The sequence below is a fragment of the Haliaeetus leucocephalus genome, unplaced genomic scaffold (assembly GCF_000737465.1).
Source record: "Haliaeetus leucocephalus isolate CR32 unplaced genomic scaffold, Haliaeetus_leucocephalus-4.0 Scaffold172, whole genome shotgun sequence".
Lineage (NCBI taxonomy): Eukaryota > Metazoa > Chordata > Aves > Accipitriformes > Accipitridae > Haliaeetus > Haliaeetus leucocephalus.
The window spans coordinates 893,845-916,118 of NW_010972608.1; the positions used below are offsets into that span (position 1 = coordinate 893,845).

Consider the following 22,274-nt stretch of genomic DNA (forward strand, 5'->3'; position numbering starts at 1 on the left):
GTGACTCAACCACTTCCCTGGGCAGCCTGTTCGAATGCCTGACAACCCTCTCAGTAAAGAAATTTTTCCTAATATCCAATCTAATTTGACTACAGAATCTGAAGTCTATTTCATAGAAAGACTAATGTGTGAGTTTTGATGTGAAATTTCTTTCTGCTCTGAAGAGTGCTTTTTGGTGGTTGTTTTGTTGTTTTTTTTTTTAAGCACTGCCAATATGAGATGTCTGTCAAGGGAGAAATATATAGCATAATTTTTGCTTGAAGGCAAGAATATATAATGGCAATTTTCCCCCTTTAATCAGAAACTTGGAGAGAACAAGAACAGTATGCTGAAACAGAGAATGGACAAAGAGGAGTTAGAGTAACTAGCAGTGGTGAGATGTTTTCATGACAAGGATAAATAGTAAGGTACCTGGCTAAGGCCTTAAGAAGGGCTAAAGAATAAACCTGATGAATCCTTGCCTGAGAGGTGTAGAAGACTCAAGTTCATTTCCTCCTTTGGGATGTTGCCAACGTGAACCTTGGCAAGATACTTTGACTAATTCTGGAAAAGATCTGGGTTCATTTGGCTTCTTGCACTCTTAGAAACACTGTTTGGCTGCAGCCTAATCCTGACTCTGCCAAATCACCCTGACTCAGAAGTGTTGGGTTTTTTTAGATAGGGTTGAACAGCTCAGCTGGAAGTACTTGCTCTTCTGCCAAACTTATTTGAGCTGCTTTCACAGCTATTGTGGATCTAACGAGCATTTATAAAGAACAGTTAGCAGATTAAAAAAAAGAAACCATTTTGGAGGAGGCCCCAGGTGACATATGTCGTATCTCTAGCTCAGACCCATCACCAGTTCTGGTTCCACTTTCTAAAACAAGGCACTGGAAAGTTTGTGTTCCAGTAGTTTCTAGGTCTTGGTCTGGTTCTTGTCTTCCGTTTCCTATCAATAAACAGGGTCATTTGCCTACCTCATGGGATCCTACAAGGATAAGCATGAGATTGTGAAGCACTCGGACATTGTAGATTGTGAGAGAGTGGCTAGGGAAAGAATACTGGGTTCCAATCTTGTGTTTGATATTATTATGTGGACTGCTGCAGCTACAAATCCATACAAACTAAATGTGAAATTATCAGCCTTGCTGCGTGCTGCCAATGGCCAGATCAGCGTCTTTTAACACTTCTCTTCCCAGTGCTGTTGCCCAGTGCTTGCCAGGACATGTAGTAAGATTACTTTTTTTTGGATGGTCTGGAAGCAGAGTGAAATTACAGTAATGACAGTGGATGAGTTTTAGACATTGAAAAAGAGAGTGACCAATCCAGGTAGACAAGACTTGATTTTATTAATAAAATTTGTATTTTCCTCTTTGAGGTGACAGTTACAAACTTTGGTTCAAAAATAAAAGAAAATATGAACAGCAAGAAGTTGACTTTTGAAATCTCACTTTTACATGTATAAACGTGCATAAGAAAATACCAGTTGGAAATGAGCCAGCAGAAACTAGTACTATTTAATTTAACAATTTATAAGAAATAGAAACAAACATTTCTTTTCAAGTCTTACATATATTACGAAAAATAATTACAAAAGGATTTGTGTTGTAAAGCTAAAATGTAACTTCTACTTCCAACTACCTGAATAAAATGTTCAGAGGTAAGGCCAAACCAACATTTTTTTTTGTGAGATTTGAACAGCAAATTTTAACAGTTTGGGTCAAAGACAGCTCTGTAGGAAGCAGTCCCCTCGTATGTTGCTTAGCAACTATGTAGAATCACATGACCTAGACATATTGCATCCCTGGCCTTCAGGTGAAATAACAGGAAAAAATAATTCATATTAATGGGATGGGCAAATATTGTATAGGACCATTCTGTGGAACTTTTAGTATCCAGTTCAGGAAGCAAACATCCATCATTGCTTACATAAAAATCTAAGTAAACACTGCAAAAATCCATAAATAACTGTTTAGGATCCAGTTTTAATATTTATGCAGACCAAATAAGCACAATGGAAACAAATTCAGGTGAGATTTAAAAAAAAAAAAAAAAAAAGGAAAGCTGTATGACTAACTTATTTCACACAGATTTTTAACAGGTGTCTTACACAAGTTGGTTTTTTTTTTCTTACATATTTTCCCCACCCAGAAATATAAACTTGTTTATTTTAGGTATATACAGGTATCTTATGAAATTATGGAATTAGAAAAGAAAATAAAAAGTCTGAGGTATAGCACCATGGAACACAGCACCTTTGAAGGTGCTTTCATTATTGAAATTCATCATCACAGATTGATATCAGCAGAAGAGAGTTGTTTGAGTGTGCTGCTCAAGATCTTCCAGTTTTGCCACCTTAAGTTTTGTTGGCAACTTCAAATAACAAAACTCTTCAACAACAATATATACAAAGGGATTTTATTATTAATCAGAATTGGAATTGGCTTCACTGGCACTTACAGCTTTATTTTTTCAGAATACATACACAGTATTGACAATGTAGTTTTGTAATTATAAAATAAGAGCCAGATGCAATTCAGAGACACATGCAAGTTTTGGAAATGGACAGAGAAATAACAGTATAGTACTGTACATAGAATAATTACAGTTTATTAAACACTTTCTTAACATCTCTGTTGTAATGGAAGGAGCACCATGTTTGTTTTTTTTACAGCACCAAAGGACTCCAAAGGGGGGTGTTCCTAAAGTAAGCCCTGTGTTGTCTATCTGTGCCACAGCATCTTTGCAAAATAAGTTTAAGTCATGTGATTCTGGCCCTACAAGGGCAACAATTACTTTCTAGATAAGACATACATACACAGCAAGACATATTTTCTATGCCATCCTTATTCAAAACTTGCATGTGGCATGAAGTGGATTGGTAGCACCAAAGTGCAACATTTTTGTTGATCTGATTTTTGTCTTACGCTTAACCAAGGAAGCAGACAGGACCGACCTCAAATCCAAACTTCTGGTTCTGATCGCCAAAGTCATTGATCATCACATCAACTATAGGCACTTGGTCTATTTTGGGTGTGTTGATTTCGATCACTGTCTTTGCATAGCCCTTTCTTGACTGTTAAAAAAGAAGCAAAAGAAAGCAAACATCGTTATATATCAGAGCAGTCAGCATGTGCTGTAGATCTTCATAGGTTACCTCTGAAGTGTAGAATTTATAAATTATTGCCCCCTCATGCATGAGATATTAGAAACTCTAATGTTTATGTTTTCTTAGGATTTTATTTAAAAAATGTGACATGGAGTGTTTTTGATTTTAGAAAGAGATTGTCCCATGGCTTTTTGACTTACTAAAACAGGCCTACAAATGAAAAATAATCTAAGACATTTAATGTTTGAGAATTCTGAGCTCACATCTATACTACTTAATAAATAATAACAATTTTCTCATAGCAGTGCGCACATCTTCCATGTGAAAAAATCACTACTTAGTTCTGAAAGACAGAAGATCTACTTCTAAGGAGAAAGACTGTAACCATCTCACAAAATACTACAGCAGCTGTTTGGACATGAAAGAAAGTAGTAGTCTGACACAACTGCCAACCAATGCACTTAGAAACCAGGTTTGAAGGGACACCCTTACTTCCTAACGAAGGCTCTCTATCTCCTCTAAAGATCATCCAACCAAGTCATCATGTTAGTTATCAGGACTGCACTTTGTTCAGATGATCTCTTATATCTTGCTGAGTCATCTTTCAGCTATGCCAGGGTCTTGAGTTTAGATGAGCATCCAAGTTGGTAGATCTGAGTGTTCTCAGTTTAGTGATGGAGCTACACCCTGAATCACTTCCAGCTCTCTCTGGAGCTCTACACTCACCCACTGTGGATAACAAAAGCAAAATAAATATACAGGACATACAGAAAGGCTCACATGAAGCAGTTAGTTATGTATTAGAATCTCATTACTGAGGGGAGGAGACACTGCATCTACGTGAGCTGCGTCTCTGTCTCAGAGTCAGGTATGTATCCTGGCACTTTCAGGTCTCTGATGCTTTATCACTGACATCTCAGGAACTGCCTTCAAAATGCTCCCATATCAAAACCAAAATAATTAATGAGGCTTCAACTGTCACTTGCTCCTTTGTTGTCTTTGTTTCAAAGTGTTCAGTACAAACCATTCTGTTTCTGAAAAGAGGTAGCAGTTGCTATGCCTACAAAGACCCTGCTGGAGAGGTGGTCAGAGAGCTGATGCATGTTTGAACAGCTCTGGGGGTTTTAGCCGAGCTAAGAGAATTCTGAAAGGTACAATCTACAAACTTCACCTGGCTTGGGCTACCAAAAAATGAGAAAAGGAAATACAAAGTCACATATCAAACTATGCAATTAATTCACTATGTTTGGGTACATACATATGGCTTAGTTTATACATGTTTTTACTGTATTCACTAAATACTCTGTCTGCATATGCCTTGATTTTGAGCATAAATATATTCTACTGGTGGGCTGCTGCCCCCGTTTATGCATTTTTGCTTCTGTTCTTCTGTGTGCGTGTTCTGATACTGTGCTCATACTAGCAGATAGTCTAGTTTCAGCACATTGGTGCTGACAGCCAGTATCCATGCCAGGTTTGTTCTATTTCTGTTGCTTGGCTTATTTTTTTTTTTTTGGTACATATAGGAAAATTAAATAAGGGAATAGTGTACTGTAGTTAAAAATCTACTAAAAGGTAGTCTATTAAAAATAAAGTGTTTAGAAAGCTTTTCTCAGAAGAAAGCTATGAAAGAATGAAATTGTTTTATTTCTACTTTAATTGACAGGTTGGTTTCATAAAGACTCTTCTGAACCTCTACTTACTGCACAGCCGTCGTGAAGAGCTTTGATGTAAGGATTGTTGTCATAAGACATTTCTTCATCATTTGATCCTAAGAACCTTAGCGCTTTGTCATAGCTGTCAGATGATGCATCATGCCAAGCTACAGACTGATGACAGTTGTAAGTGAAATTTTGTCTGGCAGAGGCACTCAGTAGTTTAAGGAATGTCATTTGGACCATATTAATGGAATTGCCTTCAACATCCAAATAGGAAAGCTGGAAAATATGGAAAATATAAGAAGTTACATGAATATTTATCTATTTCCTTTGTTAAAATGCAAAACAAAATTATTGTTGACAAAAGAACCACATAACTGTACTTAATAAATTAAAAAAAAAAAAGTCAACCAACATATAACATTTTATGGATTTTTAAAGTTCAATAATGCTATGACTCAGTAAATAGATTTTCATGTTGTAGCAATATATTTAGGATGAAGAACTACATATTTTGGCTTCATTCTAATGGGAAAGAGAGAATTACTCCTACCATATAGTGTAAAACAGTAGAATCTCTTTGGGAATCTGCTTTTAGTTAATTATAAAGTTATGTAAGCCTGCAGTCTCATCTTTGCATACTCGGTACATTTCAGGTTACCTAGAATGGGGCAGGGGATCTGTGCTCCAGCTGCTTTACTAAGGTTCAGTGGTGATGTGTGGTCTGCCAGAAGCCAGATCCTCACCATCAGCTGTGCAAGTGACCATTGGGATCATTGTGGGACAATGCAGAGCAGGCTTCTGCTGTCCAGTGGCAAAAGGCCATATAGCTGCTCTAATATTTAGGGCAAAAAGGCTGGGGCTGAAAAGTCTTTTCCTTATCTAAATATTTATAAAATTCCTTGGGATCTGTTGATCACTGATAACATGTACTTGATTTGTGAATAATCATTATGTTGCAGTGACAACTTACAAGTTTGCCTCGCTTAAATTCACTAAACCAAGATCCTGGATTCTCCTTTGGCCATGATGAAATTCTAACCTGTGTGGTAAAACAGCAGAGGTAGAAGTATTTAAAACATATGTTAACAGATATGAAGGTTTTACATTACCTGGGACAAGTTAAACATCAGATAGTAAAGAATGGTTGGTTCTTCTTTCTGAGATCTCAGCCTCTTTAAAGCTCTAAAATAGGATGTTTTCTTCTACAGAATGCCTTCAAATTAGTGACTTTAAATGGAATCCAAGGTGATAGCTTATAAAGTGAGCTAGTTCTATTTAAGGGAAACTGTTGTCATCTGTTAAGATTCAGGTAAACTGCTGGTATAAATTGTTCCTGTGAAGAGTGGCTAAATTCGAGTTTTCACTGATGTTGATGCAGATAGATCTCTCTCATTGAGGCAAGCTTTTAGAAAGCCTTCCTCTACACCAGGTGCCCCATCAGAGGTAATTATAACAATGAGTGAGGACACTGTTAATATATAGTGGTTTACATCTACTTTGCATAGGTATAAACGAATAGATATAAATGAACCCACAAGAGAAACACAGTAAGAGTTTAGCTTTAGGTGTCAAATGCTAGATTATGCACTTTAACTGACTGCACAGCTATGTTGCATTCTGAAATGCAGTGAAAGGTTAGCAAGCAGGTGCATAGATTGCCTATCTAAGCAAAAGAATGAAAATGCTGTTTGCTAACTATGTACCATTTTACCACTTTATTCAGATTTATGCAAATTTCAATGTAATCAGTAAGACAGATATATGAAGATGTGACGATGTAATTATCCTGTTTAGTTCAACATTGCAACAGCGTAGTAGAATCTGTCAACAGCTAACTGAAAACACAGATTGGTACTTACTCCTTCAGATTTCTTATCTGGGTAGATGCAAGTTTCCCCACCTGCTGTGAAATTGCAGTATACTTTGAAGGAGTCTCCAGAACAGCCCTGGTTAGGATCAATCCAATATTCCCCTAAAACAGATGAGAAAATATTTTTCTTATATAGTGGAAATGGTATTTGGAAGATCCAGGTTTTACTGCTACCTAATGGTCCTCCAAAGTTTGTAGCAAATTTATTTTATCTCGATGAGAAAGCAACTCTTTCTTTTCTGCCTTGTGATTTGTTGCTGCTGTTGTTGTTTATGAAAGATAACACCAGGATCCAAGTCTATTTTTATCTGCGTCCTTTTGTTTTTGTCTAATTTTACTTCAAACCACGACTATTGCAGGATACTGCTGAGGTTTTGGAGGAACTGCAGAGACCTCAGTCTAGGGGAAGAAGGACATTATGTGTGAAACACACATTGCAGGTCCCAGCAATTTGGCCATTTCAGTATTTCAGCTAGAAGGATAATTTGTACCTGTGGTGGTAGCACTTTCAAAAACAGAGCGGAGGCAGCCTTAGGCAGAAATAAGCTATGGCTTAGGTCAGAGAGCAAAATCTGGAGTCATTTTCACACCTATCTACATAAAAAGGTGGCCACACAGGGCTTGGTGAGGTTGTAGCTGGCACAAATACCCAAAGCTTCCCCTGAGAGAGTATACCTCAAGCAAAGTTGTTTTTTACTGCTGGGTTATGAAGCTGCAACACTAGTGAAACTTCAGGCTGCTTTAGCTGATAAAAACACCTTAACTAATGCTTGGTTAGGTGACACGGTGGGACAGACAGTTAAAACTTGCAGGAGGCTTCCCACAGTTTCTGCAGTCCTACCAGACTGGCATGATTGAGAATTCAGGCCCTACAATGCCAGGGTGAATGAAGGCTGGGCATGAAAGAGGGCCAAGGTCAATCCAAGGTCCATTAAAAATCAGCGCATTTTAAAATCTACCATTCTAATTACAATGATTTCTGTGATGTGGGTCCTTATCTCCAGCTAGTTTCACAGCAGGACAGCAAATGATTTTCTGACACTACTGTTCTAATCCAGTTTCAAGCAAATACTGGAGGTTTCAAAGAGGAATACCAAATCTCTATTGTTTCAGGCTGTATTTATTGAAAACAGTCCTTCCTACCTGTAAGTCTTGTCCCTTGAGATTTTGGATTTTAATGAATGAATTTACTTTTATTTTAACCAAAATAAGATTACTTTGATATGAAGAAAGCTCCAAATAATAAGCAAATACTGGTAAATTAAGAAGGTGAATGTGTTCTATTAAAAACATTCATTATTATGGAGGGTACTGAATTGTAAAATATGTACTTTTCATATAGCACATACACTGCTTAACTATTCCTCAAGGCAACCATCTGTTTTTATCTATCTAGAGTGAAAGCAATAAAAAATTATTAAACTGTCAAAATCTATTTTTCCTCCCATTTTAAAACAGAAAAATACTGCTTTGAACTGGGAAAAATATCCATTGGAATAAAAAAAAAATAAAAATGAAAGAATGAAAACTCTGTGAAGGTTGGCTTTCATTTATAACCTTTCCAGAGGGGTAAACTTGGAAAAAAAGAAGAAAACAACAAAGAATAATTAAATCAAGATAGTTCTTCAGAACAGTGTGTTGTTCATACTACTCTGCGTTTTATTAAACTAGTACTTAGTAGCATTAAACAGTATCAGAGAAACTTGCATGTCTATTTGCTGAATGATATAGAACAAACAGTGGTCATGCAGTAGAACAAAATATTGTTTCTAGGGGTAAAAGAATAGTAATTTTTTTGAGTCATAATAATAAATCTCATATAATACTAATGCTATTTTATATTATCATGCTAAGCTAAAGTATACAGCTACTAAAACAATTATCATTTCTTTTATAAAAAGCTATTAGCTATCCCAGCGTGCTGACATTTGTGATTTTTACTTTCTGTTGATCTAAATAGCATCAATCTTTCATCCCTCTCCTGTTTGGATAGTTCTGGAAATGCAAGGCCCACCTTTCAAAACAATAACTGGTTTTTATTTAGCACTTCAAAAAAAAAACCAGATCAGGTTATGTATTTAAAGAATTTTGGCTTTTACCAAGAGAACATATCTTACTCACATTTTATAAACTTTTATACCTGCAAAAAAGGATTTAATGAGACTGTATCTATTGAGCGACTATATTAACCATCTACCAGTAATTAATTATTCTGCCAAAGTATCTTAGCAGATCATAACTTCAGCCTTGTTTGCCAGTGTCATGCAATATTAACATACCATCTGGGAAGTCTGGGTGGCAGAGTTGCAAGTCTTTGCAAGTTCGGGCTGGGTTATTCTGAGTGCCCATTGGATACTTCATATGCTCAATGTCTTGCTTCAGTGAATTCAATGATCCAAAGATCTCTTCCATGCCATCAGAATAATCCAGAATATTATCACCAGCATCGGATAACATGTAATCAGGAGATCTTCTTGTCTTTTTGGGTGACTGGATTGGCAGCGGCTGTATTACCTCACCTGGAGGACCCTGAGTGGAAAACAACATACCTGGTTACCTCTTCTGTTTGTTTTTCAGCTGCATAAATATGAAGCCGCAGAATGTGGCTTGGAGATGCTTTGAATAGGCTTTCTTCAAAATCTTTATTTCTTTATTTCACTTATTTCCTTCAGATTTATGCCTGTGTGCTTTGACTTGCAGAAAAAGATGACTGTAGGAAGGCCAAACCATTGTTGTACTCTAAACTCTTCTCACTGCGTTGCTGTTTGGGGAAGAGTGTGCTGCCCTCATGTAAGTTAAGTGTGCAGAACTGACTTGCGATTGCCTCTTTATCCCTGGCAATTCCCTCAAGTACAGGCATAGCCTATGACAAATGAAAACTGTGGATGTTTCCTATGATAAAACTTTAAAATTCCACTTGAGGTCTATAAAGCAATATTTAATTTCAAGAAATTGAAACACTTCATTCAGTTTTGGACTGTTTTCATTTTAGATTGTTATGATATGAAAAAGAAATAGTGGAAACAGAAGAGTGTCAACAGAGGTAAACCAATATAATTCTATTTTCTGTGCTTCAGTATAACACATTAAATAATTATTGCAAGTGCATTTTTTTGTTTAGGGCAGTTTTTGTGGGTTTTGTTGTCTTTTTAAAGTTTCTAATGGCTTTTTCAGTGCAGAAAATACATTGTATTTCTGTGTCTGGTGGATCTGTGTTTCCTGAAAAATGAATTTTCAAACAATCATTAATATTTTCCTTATCTGCAAGTTCACAAATGCTGTTTTCTACCTTTGTCAAAACAGGGTCATCATGTCAGTGTAATGTGCATGCATATCAGATAAGAGTTCTTACTTACTGGAGGACCAGGTGGACCAGGTAATCCACTGTCACCCTTTTGACCAGCAGGACCCTATAAAGCAATGAAAGAAATGCAGTGTTGACCATGCTACAGAACGCTAAAAAATAACACACACAAAAGTTATGTAAAAGAACAAAAAATGTGGAGGAGAATTACTCACGCTGGATCCTTTGGAACCTTTTGGACCTTGGGGACCCTATGGGCAAGAACATATAACTATAGTTGGAGTGTATTCCATACAACACAGGAGTGTTTTGAACAGGAGGACTGGATGGAATTACTTACAGGTAAACCAGGAGGACCAGGGGGTCCAAGTGGACCAGCAGGACCAGAAATTCCCTAAGAAAGAGTAAGAAAGTAAGTACAGAACTAAAATATTCTACATACTGGACTGGATTAAAAAAATGCATATCTATGAAAAAGGTAGTCCTACTAAGCATCCAACCGGGATGAGTTTTGATTTAGGCCATTTGCTAAGGTCCAAAATAGTTTGTAAGTTTAAAATATTATCTCACAGTTTGAGTTTCTTGTAGTTGTTCTTACACTGCAGTACTTATAGTCACGACTGTGTTCCCCCTTGAGCCTGGCTTGGAAACCTCACTTTTTATAGTGCCTTAAAACATGGCTTAATAACTAGGAGAAAGGAAGCTACTTTGGGTAGTGCAGTTATTAAACATGATGAGATTGGTGCTGCTAGTTTTATCTCATCCCTAACTTAAGTGTATGCGTTTCCTTCATCTTCTGAAACACTCTATGATCTTGTTTTACGCTGTTTAACTTCACTGTGTTTGTATAATGCCTAGAAGAGTTTTAACCTCTAGCAGGGGGTTCTGGGTGTTAAATGTTTATGGCAACTTTACATCTCTCAAAAGAAAGACTGGAATATGTACTCTTTGCTTGCACACAACTTGAATGAAAACACAAGTATGTTTTACTCACTGCATCACCCTTGGCTCCAGGAGATCCCTGTGGGCCAGGAAGACCCCTATCACCCTTTTCACCCTGTTCTCCTGGAGGTCCAATCAGGCCAATCAAACCAGGATGTCCCTAAACAAGACAGAAGAAAATATAGCTAAAACTCAAAATATATACAGTAAATGTGCTTTGCAAACACAGAAATTAGAGCTTTCAAATGTCAGCACTGTTGCTAGTCAACAGTTAACCCAAACCCAAATTATTCTGAAAGCATATTCATTATTGTTAGTTAGCCTTTTACACTTCGAGATTATTTTCAAGTTGTGACTGCTTATTCAGTGAAAGAGATCTAAGTGCAACATAGTTCTTACTGGAACAGATATAGAAATAACAATACCTGTGGGTACAAATTTCATACTAACTTTCACATTTAGATGCTATAAGCATATTATAGTTGCACATTTGTTTCCGCATGTAATATAGCTGTATAAACAGCTGATCCAAGCACATAAACAAAACTGAAATTCACAAGATATAATCATATCCATATCCCTTTCTCTATATAGTTTTTCTCTGATACACAAGCAATCAATAAATTGTTGGGACTCCATTAGAAAATGCTATCCTATCCTGGATGTCTCAATCCATTATTTCAAAGGAAAGTAGTATAGCTGTTACATATTTATTTTGTTGTTTTAAAATAAAAATCTCAAATACTTTTTATGTCTACTTTGTTTTTGTAAAACCAACAGGTCTCTTTACATCCATGTCTTTGGGATTTTCACTGCAAGGAAGAATCACAGGGTCAACAGATTACAACACAGGCAGTAATCTTTTTCTTTCTGTATATCCAGGGCATCAGATGTTGCTTAAAACTTCACGATTACTATTAAGGCTATGGGAAGCTGATTTATAGACATGGTAAATTGTCTTGCTTTCTGATGCAAAACCCCTAGTGTTTCTTTCTGCTAATTTTATACAGACCTTTAGACTGGGTCAAAATTACAAAAGCACAAACAATGAATAAAGTATACCTTCTCTCCTTTGGAACCTGGATCTCCTTTCAGGCCAGGCAAGCCAGGTGGACCCTAAATAAATCAAGGGAAGTAATGTTAAAATAAGTTTTAACATACTGCACAGATCATGTTTTCTTGAAATATTACTAAAGGCGGTGTAAGTCCAAGTACACAGTCATTCAGTGGTTGATGGTTGTGATTGATGGCATGTGATTTAGGGCCCAAAATAAAGTTGAAATGCATATTTAAAAAAGCATAATAATGTTACTGTAGCATTTAAATTACTTTATAATTAGAAATCTATAAAGTATTGTATGATTAGAAATCTGTGAAGCAGAGGGTGAACTAAATTCTTAAAGAGCACTGAAAGCATCCAGTGAAGCAAGTAATATTAAAAAAAATATTAAAATAATTTTTGGTTGATTAGCCTAATTTTGTTTGTGGTTACATTATATGCTTTCAATTATTACTTCTACCTTAATTCCTGTATCTTATTTTAGTTGCTTATTTTAGCCCTTTCTTTCATAAGAAGTGGAAAGTATCCTCTTAATTTGTTTTCTCCCAGTTTACTACAGCTTAGTAAGATTTTTGTGGAATATAAATCAAGTTGCTTATAATAACTGCTCCTCAATATTGTTTTGTTGGAGAATTACTTCATATTTTTTTTCAGCAAGGTGTTACCTTGGGATTATGGTTTCCTTGACTTGCCACCTGAGATTCCTGTATGACCGTGAATAATGCATTTAAATCTATATTTTCTAAATATTCAAGTCTTTTCTATTCAACATTGCCAGCTTAGTTAATGTGATCTAGGTGTGCTAGCTCCACTGACATGTACAAGCTTTATGGCCCTTCGTCACTTTTGTAAATGTGGTTAGTTACACAAATTACTTAGGTTTTGTAATACTAGTCTGGGCAATCCTAAATGCTTCTACGAACAGCCTTAGTCTCTTTGAACCTCCACTCCTCATTTGTTGGATAGGGATAATACCCCTACCTTACAGAGGTGTTAAACCAATACATTTTTAGGTACTTACATGCTTCATGTCATATGACCAACTCATAATTTTTAAATTGTATTTAGAAGCCATCCTTTCTGCAGCACAGTAAAGACATGTTACTTTACGAAACTGAGTAAGAAATGCTCTTCTAAGTTTCATCTGCAGTTGTCCCTAAACATTAGTCCATGCAGCTAGATTTCTGTAAACAGAAATATGCTAGGGCAGGAGACAGAGCTGTGAACAATGAACATAGGGTCGACAGAACCATTCTACAAGCCCTTCCACATTTCTGGGGTGGGCATGGGGAGGGGACAACCCAAAACACTGATTTTTTTTTTATAGGTGGTTCCAATGTAAGCTGATGCTTAGAGAATCTATTGGAAAACTCCATTGTAGTCTTGCTACCTGGGAAACCACTGTGGAGAATTAAACACATTCACATTGATAGGTCTTACTTTCTGAACATCCCGTGCAAAAACCACTGAATAATCTTGTTCTTATAACTTGACACAAGCTTCTTTTCCCTGACAGTGGTTTTTGATCTTTACTGGGATCATAAGAGCAATCCATTAAAGATACTGTTTTACCAATAGTAAAAAATATAGATGGATAGATGGCACAGAAAAAGGTTATATATGAAGCTTGTTAAAATCTCCTTGGTTTGTTCTTTCTCCAGCTTTTAAAAATTATTTTAATCCTTATGTATAATTTTAGAAGAATTTTGAGAGATTTGAGAAATCTGAGGTTCATAAGAATGGCAATGCTGGTTTTGTGTAATTTGTACAGAATGAGGTGAAAAATTTCAGGCCATGCAGTGCATATGCAAGCACAGAAAAGGCATTCATTTCTCAGAGGCTATTAATCTCACACTGAACATGTATGCATTAGGCATAGAGCTTCTAGGCTAAGTCAGTATCTCATCACTGCTGGTCTCCTGCTGGCAGTGGACATCTGTGAAGTTATGATATGCATACCAGTAATAAGTGACCTTTTCAGCCTGGCACAGAATCAAAAGTACCCTAACGCTTCATGTACAAAATATTATTCAGTGTGTATCCTTTCCATCTCTACTTCAGGTTATCATTAGATGCAAAAGCCTAGTCAAATACATAATTCATGAATGAAAAGTGAAATTTTTAAGCTTTTGGAATACAGAATCAGCCATTTTCACCTGCAGTGTGTTGTGCTCTACTGCAAATCTGCTTTCGTATTCTCCTGATAGCAATCTATTGTAGAGAGAGGGAGGGGAAGGAGGGAGACCTAACCTCAGCAACTTTTACATATAAACTTAAACTTTATTTTGGGTTTTAAGAAAGTAAAGTTGCAGCAAGGCATCTAAAAAAAGTTATTGTTGAGCTGACAGGAAGCCTGCGCATTTGGGAGTATATAGTTCATTAATACACTCAGCTTCAGGTTTGAATTGAATATTTAATCTCTCAAATGTTGGGAGAGAGATATTTTGAGGATGTATTTGGAGGCTTCTAGTGACTGACATGTGGGAAAGGGATGCTTATTATTGCTGAATAATTGTTCATTGTCTTTTAGATTTCAGCACAGAACTGTAACTGGGGAGACCAGTTTTCAGTTGTCTGATTTGTCCCCCATGCATTTTATTTGTAAATTGGGCACATAATTTAAAAACTATGGTGGTGGCCCCATCATAAACTTTGGGGAGAAGAGGTTTTTATTATGGGCTTAGCATAGGGGAGTCCTTTTCCTTGCAGCTTCTCATTCATTGTTCCCAACCTCTGACTTACAAGCAATATGTTATCCCTGAGACTTTAGACAAAATTAGAATGTTAAAATGAAGACAACAAAGAGCTATAGTGTAAGGTTTCCTCAGTACATTATTTGCTTATTATTGTTTTCTAAGGGACAGAGAAAAATGAAATTATATGTGGGAGCCTTCCTTTGCTTCCCTTGCTTTAATCATATTATTAACACATAGCAGAACTGTGGTATGCCCTAGATGCCCTAGAAACTGGGAGCTTGGTTCATTCAGACCATTTTAAACACTTTGGTCATGGATTATGTTTCCTTGAACTGCCACAATGAACAACAGACATGATGCTGCTGTTCATTTTTATAAAACTGGCATGTTTTCTTCTTTGGTAGAAGTCCCTTTTTGGCCCTCCTTCTGATCTAATTTTTTCTTTCTCTAAGGAATAGACATGATCTAAACTTTTACCCTATGAATAATGTTTTCCTAAACTAGCAGTCATTAAAGTCAATGGATGTAAAAAATTTGCCACTGCTAAGGAAACAAAATGATTTAAGGTATTAAGCTTTGCTGATGTGGGGACAGAAGTAGATTTTTTTATTCTATTCAGGGGATTTCAAGGATTTGGTTTTATACTGCCTTATTCCACTTTTTACCTGTTATAACTCAGCAACATTCAGCAGAGCTGCCTATTAAAGTGGAGCAGTAAAATTAGAAGGCAGTTGTGTATCAGATTTTACCAGCACAGAAGAACTTTGTGCTAAGAACTGACTTGCACATTCATTGTTCTGTAAATGCACAGACACATTAATGATATATTTTAAAGGGTGTTTTTCTGTTCTGGCACTGAAAGGAAGGGTACTCACCAGAGGCCCAGGAGGGCCATCCTGACCTGGTGCTCCAGGTAGACCTTGTTCTCCCTAGAAAAAACATAAAGTTTGCTTTACCAGAGGATATACAAGAAATGCAACATTTAAAATATTATTATGTATTCCACTTACTTACCACAGGGCCAGGAATGCCCCGGAGACCCTCTGGGCCAGGTTTTCCTGCAGGTCCCTGTGGACCAACTGGACCCGTTTTTCCAGGAGCCCCTTCTGCACCAGGTTCACCCTAAGAAGAACATAAGCAACAGGTCAAAGAGGAAGAGCTGACTAAGCTTGGCACTGTAGGGATATACAAGTTGCAAAGTGAGAGCAAAGTTTCCTCACTCCATTTTCCAAAAGCTATTCTCAAACAGTGTTCTGCACAGGATGGTTTTCTGAACAAAATTTTGATAGCTTCACATAAAGATGGGGTGCCAGCAAAGCATACTCATTTTGCTTTTCCACAGGGGTGAGCTAAGTTGGGCCTGTACTGGTGAGAGTCCACCATGTACTCCATTATGTATTGCTACTAATTCTGGGTCTTAGTTTGGATTTTACAGTTTACCTATTATTACTTTGATAAGTTTCACACTCAGTGCATGATAAGCAATTTACTTTTAATTTATATACAGTTTACATTTCCATGCTCCTAAAAAAAATCTTGAATGTATTACCTTTGCACCTTTTTCACCTTGTCTGCCTTCAGCACCAGTTGCTCCAGGAGGTCCCTGTAAAACATGGAGACTGAGCTCATAATCTCAGTTTTCTAAAATATTACGAGTGAAAAAATTCCGAGAGTGCAATTTCCACTGTATTAATGAGTAGTAAATGCTAACAAAAGAACTTTAAATTTCCTTCTTGACACTTTATTCACAGGATAAAAATTCCAATGTCATATCAGCCATTTTTCCCTTCATAAAATTTTCTGGGTTTTTAGAATATCTAAAAGAATACACATTGTCTAACACTTCTGATATGATAAGGTTAAAAACAAAGAAATAGCTTGGAAAAAATTAAAACAGGATAGAAAAGGAAAAGAACAATACTAATTTACACATACAATAACAGTTTTAAGTTTGCTTTGCATTAGCTTGTATCTATTCACTATAGTTTAGTCACTGATTCCAAAAGGGCCTGTCATTCTACAGTGCACAGAATGGCATATACTTCTTTATTCTCTTAAGCAGGGGTTGGGCTCAGTGAGCCTTTTGATTACATTTGGACAGCCAAAAATTGATACATGCCTTAATATTATCCAGTAAATATGAAAAGGAAAAAAAAAATTGCATAACTAGAGATTGTAAGGAATGAAATAAAGACACTGACTACAAATAGCTCTTGGTATCAGGTTTCATGCTATTGCTCCACAAAAGCTCTGTTTAACTAAGAAGATAGAACTCGGTACTGCAGGAGGATGCACAGATGGGATAAGGTTCAGGTGAAGGCCACAAAACAGGAGTTGCAGTCATCTGGCAGCACTGTGACTACCTATTGCGGATGTCACCCATCTTTCATTTTCTTATGGTTTCAGTGAAAAATAAAAAGACATTTTTGTCCTCCAAGACAAAGGTTGATTTTCAGGTTAGGGAATTAATAGTCATAGCTTCAGTTATGAACAGAAGAAGTATCTAGAATCTAATGTACTCTCCTGAAAATGGTTCTCTTACATATACTTAGTTTAGAAAAGATGCGCTCAAGATAATAGACCAACTGTTTTCCTACAAGGTTAATTTTTAGCCTGGGAAATGTCTTTATTACAAGTAGCTATTTCTTGCCAACCAATAAGCAGCTTAAATCAAAAGGAAAGAAAAGTGACCATGATCAAATACAAGGTGATTTTCTGAATCTATAAAACTTACTTCCTAAGACTCATCTGTTCATTAATGCAACAAGCAGTTTGTTATGTAGAAATTAAAAAAATGTTCTAAGGATCAGCAACAAGAAAAATTCAACCATTTCCATTTATTTACTGCTTTTACTACATAACAACAGCCAAAAAAATGAAGGCCCCTAAAAGTAAAGCACTAAAACACATTCTTAATCTTACAGACAAGAACTGTTCTTCCAGTCAAGCATCTACTGGTATGCTCTGTGAGCTCAGGGCTTTAGACCAGAGTTTGACCTAATAGCAATTTTTTATACTAGAGCTGAATTTAACCAAAACTTTTTATAGCCTGATGTATTTCACCATCCACTACTATTGGCACATACCTTGAGCAATTCCACTGGTTTTAAGTTAATTCCTGGAAATTTATACTAATTTTATAACTATTTACATAGAAGTATATTAAGATAATTCACCTGCTTCTGAAGTTAAGCTTTTTCCAGTTCAGGCTTTCCATCAAACATAATGCAAAATGAATTGAATTACCCACAGTAGACTTTGGTCATTTGTTGTGGGTATCAACAGGTTGTTCTCTTTGGTATTTTTAAGAGCTGTAAGTGGTAAAGGACTTAGTTTTAGCTTTCAAAATACAGAGAATCTAAAAAGTCCTGGGATGTGTGGTCCAATAGCTGACTTAAAACAGGAAGAATAATTCAAATCACTACCGTTCCAATAATAATCTCTGATGCATATACCCCTTTGTGTAGGTTGTAATTCACTGGGTGGATTGCAGTTTGCAGTGATAACAAGAAAAATGATGAGCAGGTATATAAATAAACCCAGGAACACTTTAGATGCAGGACTTTTTTTTCCCTTACATGAATTAATTTACATAGCCATTGTCTTTACTGCTTGAAAATTCCTTGCACTCAAGTTCCCATATGGATTATAATCTACCCTACCTAAGAAACTGAAAAGGGTTGAGTGTGGTAGTTTGTATTTGAGAAATATGGTCTCTGCATAATCTAGAAATGCAGCTGCAACATGAATTAGCAGGGCTAAAACCACTGTGATCGCTAAGTTACAAATACAATGAATCATGATTGCTAAACAAAGAGCGTGCATTTATTATCAAACAGTGCCAATGCTGCACCAAGCACAAAGCAGCTACATGAACTGCTTTTCTAACAGGCTGCGATTGCTGGCATGGCATAGATGCAATCTACATTTTTCTACAATTTCTCTACAGAGAAAGACTGATAATTATTATTTATCTTACCTTCCTATACTTGAGTTGTTGGAGTGTCTGGTAAATTTTAACTGACAGAAAAGATCTCAATAACAATAATTTTAAATTAATGCATCGCTCCCCACCCTTACCACCCCAGCTACCATGGTGATTTTTATGATCATTACACTTTAAGTTAGGACATACTGTCTGATACATTTTATGTAGAAATAAGAAGACAAAAGAACCCATACAGAAACAAACTTCCTCAATTTTTGTTACATGAACCTGTTGGACATTTTTGTCTGCTCTTCCATATTTCATTAAAATAATTTAAACTGTTGTTTATAGCTGTCATCTGACTAAAACCATGATTTCCAACACAGAAAACCATTACCGCACTTCATCAGTCTGTTAAGATATGAACCTGGTGTATTGTTAGGTGTTTTGTGCGTTTGCAATCAAGAGAGAAAATAAGCTTAATTTTTAAGTGGTGTGTGTACCCTGCTGAGGCAGCATGATGCTGTAGCCAAAATGGAAAAAAATCTCCTTCATAGAAACACTTCCTTTTTTTCTAAGTTATTCAACTTTTTATATAAAGGCAACTAACCAAATAAACTTTTGCTTCTCAAAATTTAGAGACTGGCTTTGCTGCAGTATCGACATCTGTTCTTTTATTGAAAGCGGGCAGTATGCCCTCCAGTTGAGAACAAAAATGTATATTAGTCTTGCACTTTAAATTCTAACATTTTTAGATTTATATATGGAGCCTTATGTGTATGTGATCTAGACATCTAACCGACTAATAAAGAAATCAGACAAACAGCAGAAAACAGCTGAAGAGCCTAGCACACTGAAAGTTTGAGGAACATAAGCAAGAAGTACTACCTGTATTGATTTTTATTGACTGTATACGTTATTTTTTTTAAGAATGAATGTCGTTTGATGGTGTCTCTTCCTCATACTATTTTTAACATTTATCAGATAGAAATCAATGAATTCAAACTAGAGATGCTACCCAGTACTCTGTGGCAAAACAAAACCAAAAAAAGTCCCAAAAGTATGTGTGAAGAATTAAGTTTCAGAAAATAATAGTAACAACATAGCTGTAGAGTGGTTCAGTCTTTGTATCTACATGTCCAGATAAGCAGGCTTTGGATCAGGAGGCCTTTTGAGATGTTCCATTTGTCACTGATCACAACTCGCTTATCTCCTACATTAGAAGGAGAAGCTGGAAAACATTACACCTCATCAGAAACACCGTCTTCACACAGTATGCTGTTGGTCAGTGCTGATGCTATTCTGAGCAACAGGAAAGCTATAGAGCTGAGAACTCTCACTGACAAGCCCACAGGAATTTGTGAACTCCTTGGTTGTCTTAGATTGCTCCAACAATAAAGTTAACTTTATAACGCAGTTTTTGTCTTCAGAACATTTAAGAACACTTCAGAAGCCACATCCTTCTGTGAGGTTAGCAAATTTCATTCTTCTCTTTTCTGCACATAGATAAATTCAGATAGCAATATTACAAATGTTTAACATGCATATAATGGAAAAAGGATTAGAAAAGGGGTTCCTAGTCTCAAAGCTGTACTAGTCTACTTGTCTGTTCAGCTTGGAGTGTAGTGTACATACATGTAATGCCTCAAGTTTTCCAAAGAACCTGGGCTGATTTCCATCAGTGGAGAACTTGTCAAGGGATTTGATGATGTGCTGATGAAGAGCAGCCATTCTCAAATCAAACAGAACTGGTAAGGCTAGAATTGGGTCCTGGGTAGCTGAGAAGTCAAGTCAGTGATCTGCTGTGGACTACCTCTACCAAAAAGCCTATTGTGCTGGATATTTTTATAAAAGTAAAGTAAATATGACAGCTGATGAAGTGGTAGCCATTGTGTCTAGCCTCTGAGGTCTTGATCTGGCAAGATGCTTAAAAGGGCACTGAAATCTGCAAACTGAAACAAATGTATGTGTCCTACCAAGCTTGTGTGCTGTGTTGAATCAGGAATACTAGGAAAGTTGATCAATTTTTCAAGCAGCTATAACAGATTTCTTTAAATAGTATAAGTTTACTTTAAAAGATCTTTCATTTTGTCCTGGTTTCAGCTGGGATAGAGTTAACTGTCTTCCTAGTAGCTGGTACAGTGCTATGTTTTGAGTTCAGTATGTGAAGAATGTTGATAACACTGATGTTTTCAGTTGTTGCTAAGTAGTGTTTAGACTATAGTCAAGGATTTTTCAGCTTCTCATGCCCAGCCAGCGAGAAAGCTGGAGGGGCACAAGAAGTTGGCACAGGACAGAGCCAGGGCAGCTGACCCAAAGTGGCCAACAGTGTATTCCATACCATGGGACATCCCATCTAGTATAGGAACTGGGGGGAGTGGGGGCAGGGAATTGCTGGTGGGTGACTAGCTGGGTGTCGGTCGGCGGGTGGTGAGCAACTGCATGGCGCATCATTTGTACATTCCAATCCTTTTATTATTGCTGTTGTCATTTTATTAGTGTTATCATTATCATTATTAGTTTCTTCTTTTCTGTTCTATTAAACCGTTCTTATCTCAACCCACGAGTTTTACTTTTTTTCCCGATTTTCTCCCCCATCCCACTGGGTGGGGGGGGAGTGAGTGAGCGGCTGCGTGGTGCTTAGTTGCTGGCTGGGGTTAAACCATGACACATTTGCATCATAAGGGTTTGATGACAACATAAAAATATAATTTTTAGAAACACTATATTTAACTGCTGCTGAGCATTCTTCAGAAAGATGATACAAAACTGTTAGCATTGGCTGGCTAGAATGCTAACTTTAGCACTAAAATACTGTAGTTTAATTGCTCAAGTTTTTCCATCTGTATTTATGAAAGAACATACATCTATAAAAAATGCATATTATGCAATTGATGTTGCATAATGATATTTCTGTTTGACTTCAATAACAGTTATGACATGCTTTTACTTCTACACTACTCTTATTCACATTCTGCTATCGATATTCCATTAGCTGACTATTTCTGCTAAGAAAGAGTAGGAAATGCTTCTGACTACATTCCTTTTATTTTAGAACTATTTTGGGCAGTTATCAAGTATAAGACAACTTTTTTAAATCAAGGGAAATATGTTTTCCCCAAATAGTTCCAACATGTAGTCCTAAATTTTTATCATTACTATCATCTGTTATTAAAAGTTATAAACCAAGATAGAATTTGTATGGAATAAAAACCTGTCTTGACTATCTAAGTAAAGCAAGGTATATTTATATTCTTGTATATAGGAAATATTGAGCATAGTCTTTTACTTCGTTGACAAGATACTCTTTAAAAGAATCACTATTTTTTTAAATTCATTACAGGGCATTTTATCATTTAATTAAAAAATAGAGTTTAGTCAATACTAAACAAGTCCCTGAAAGTCTGATCCAATGAATATGTATTTTTAAATCAGCAGTTGGTGTTTTGGGCATTGATCCTCTCTTGCATTGAACTAGAGAATCTGGCCTTCCATTTGTTAATGATAAAATCACTTTGGCTATATGTTTCCCTTGATAGATTGCATAGCTCTAATATTCTAAACAGTATGTGCACAAATCCATGCTAGATTTGCACACATGACTACTTGCACCATAACTACATTGATGTATAAAGCCTTCTGAGCACGCATTTATCCGATCTGGTACACACACAGATCATTTCAGAAGTCAGGATCTGTAAAATATTAATTATGATTTAATGAAA

At 36.4% G+C, this 22,274-nt stretch overlaps 1 protein-coding gene across 1 annotated transcript in view; it reads right to left on the reverse strand.

Moving 5' to 3' along the window:
• Positions 1 to 2,118: 2,118 nt before the first annotated feature.
• The window catches only part of COL11A1 (collagen, type XI, alpha 1), a 163,784-nt gene continuing 143,628 nt past the window's right edge, over positions 2,119 to 22,274 (reverse strand). Inside the window, exons 55-67 of the mRNA XM_010563636.1 lie at positions 16,171 to 16,224; positions 15,636 to 15,743; positions 15,497 to 15,550; positions 11,928 to 11,981; positions 10,918 to 11,025; positions 10,264 to 10,317; positions 10,139 to 10,174; positions 9,976 to 10,029; positions 8,899 to 9,148; positions 6,609 to 6,721; positions 5,720 to 5,788; positions 4,792 to 5,025; positions 2,119 to 3,055 (exon numbers count right to left, since the gene is read on the reverse strand). Coding sequence (XP_010561938.1) covers positions 2,909 to 3,055; positions 4,792 to 5,025; positions 5,720 to 5,788; positions 6,609 to 6,721; positions 8,899 to 9,148; positions 9,976 to 10,029; positions 10,139 to 10,174; positions 10,264 to 10,317; positions 10,918 to 11,025; positions 11,928 to 11,981; positions 15,497 to 15,550; positions 15,636 to 15,743; positions 16,171 to 16,224 — 1,335 coding nt within the window. The 3' untranslated portion in view covers positions 2,119 to 2,908. The remainder of the gene's footprint in view (positions 3,056 to 4,791; positions 5,026 to 5,719; positions 5,789 to 6,608; positions 6,722 to 8,898; positions 9,149 to 9,975; positions 10,030 to 10,138; positions 10,175 to 10,263; positions 10,318 to 10,917; positions 11,026 to 11,927; positions 11,982 to 15,496; positions 15,551 to 15,635; positions 15,744 to 16,170; positions 16,225 to 22,274) is intronic.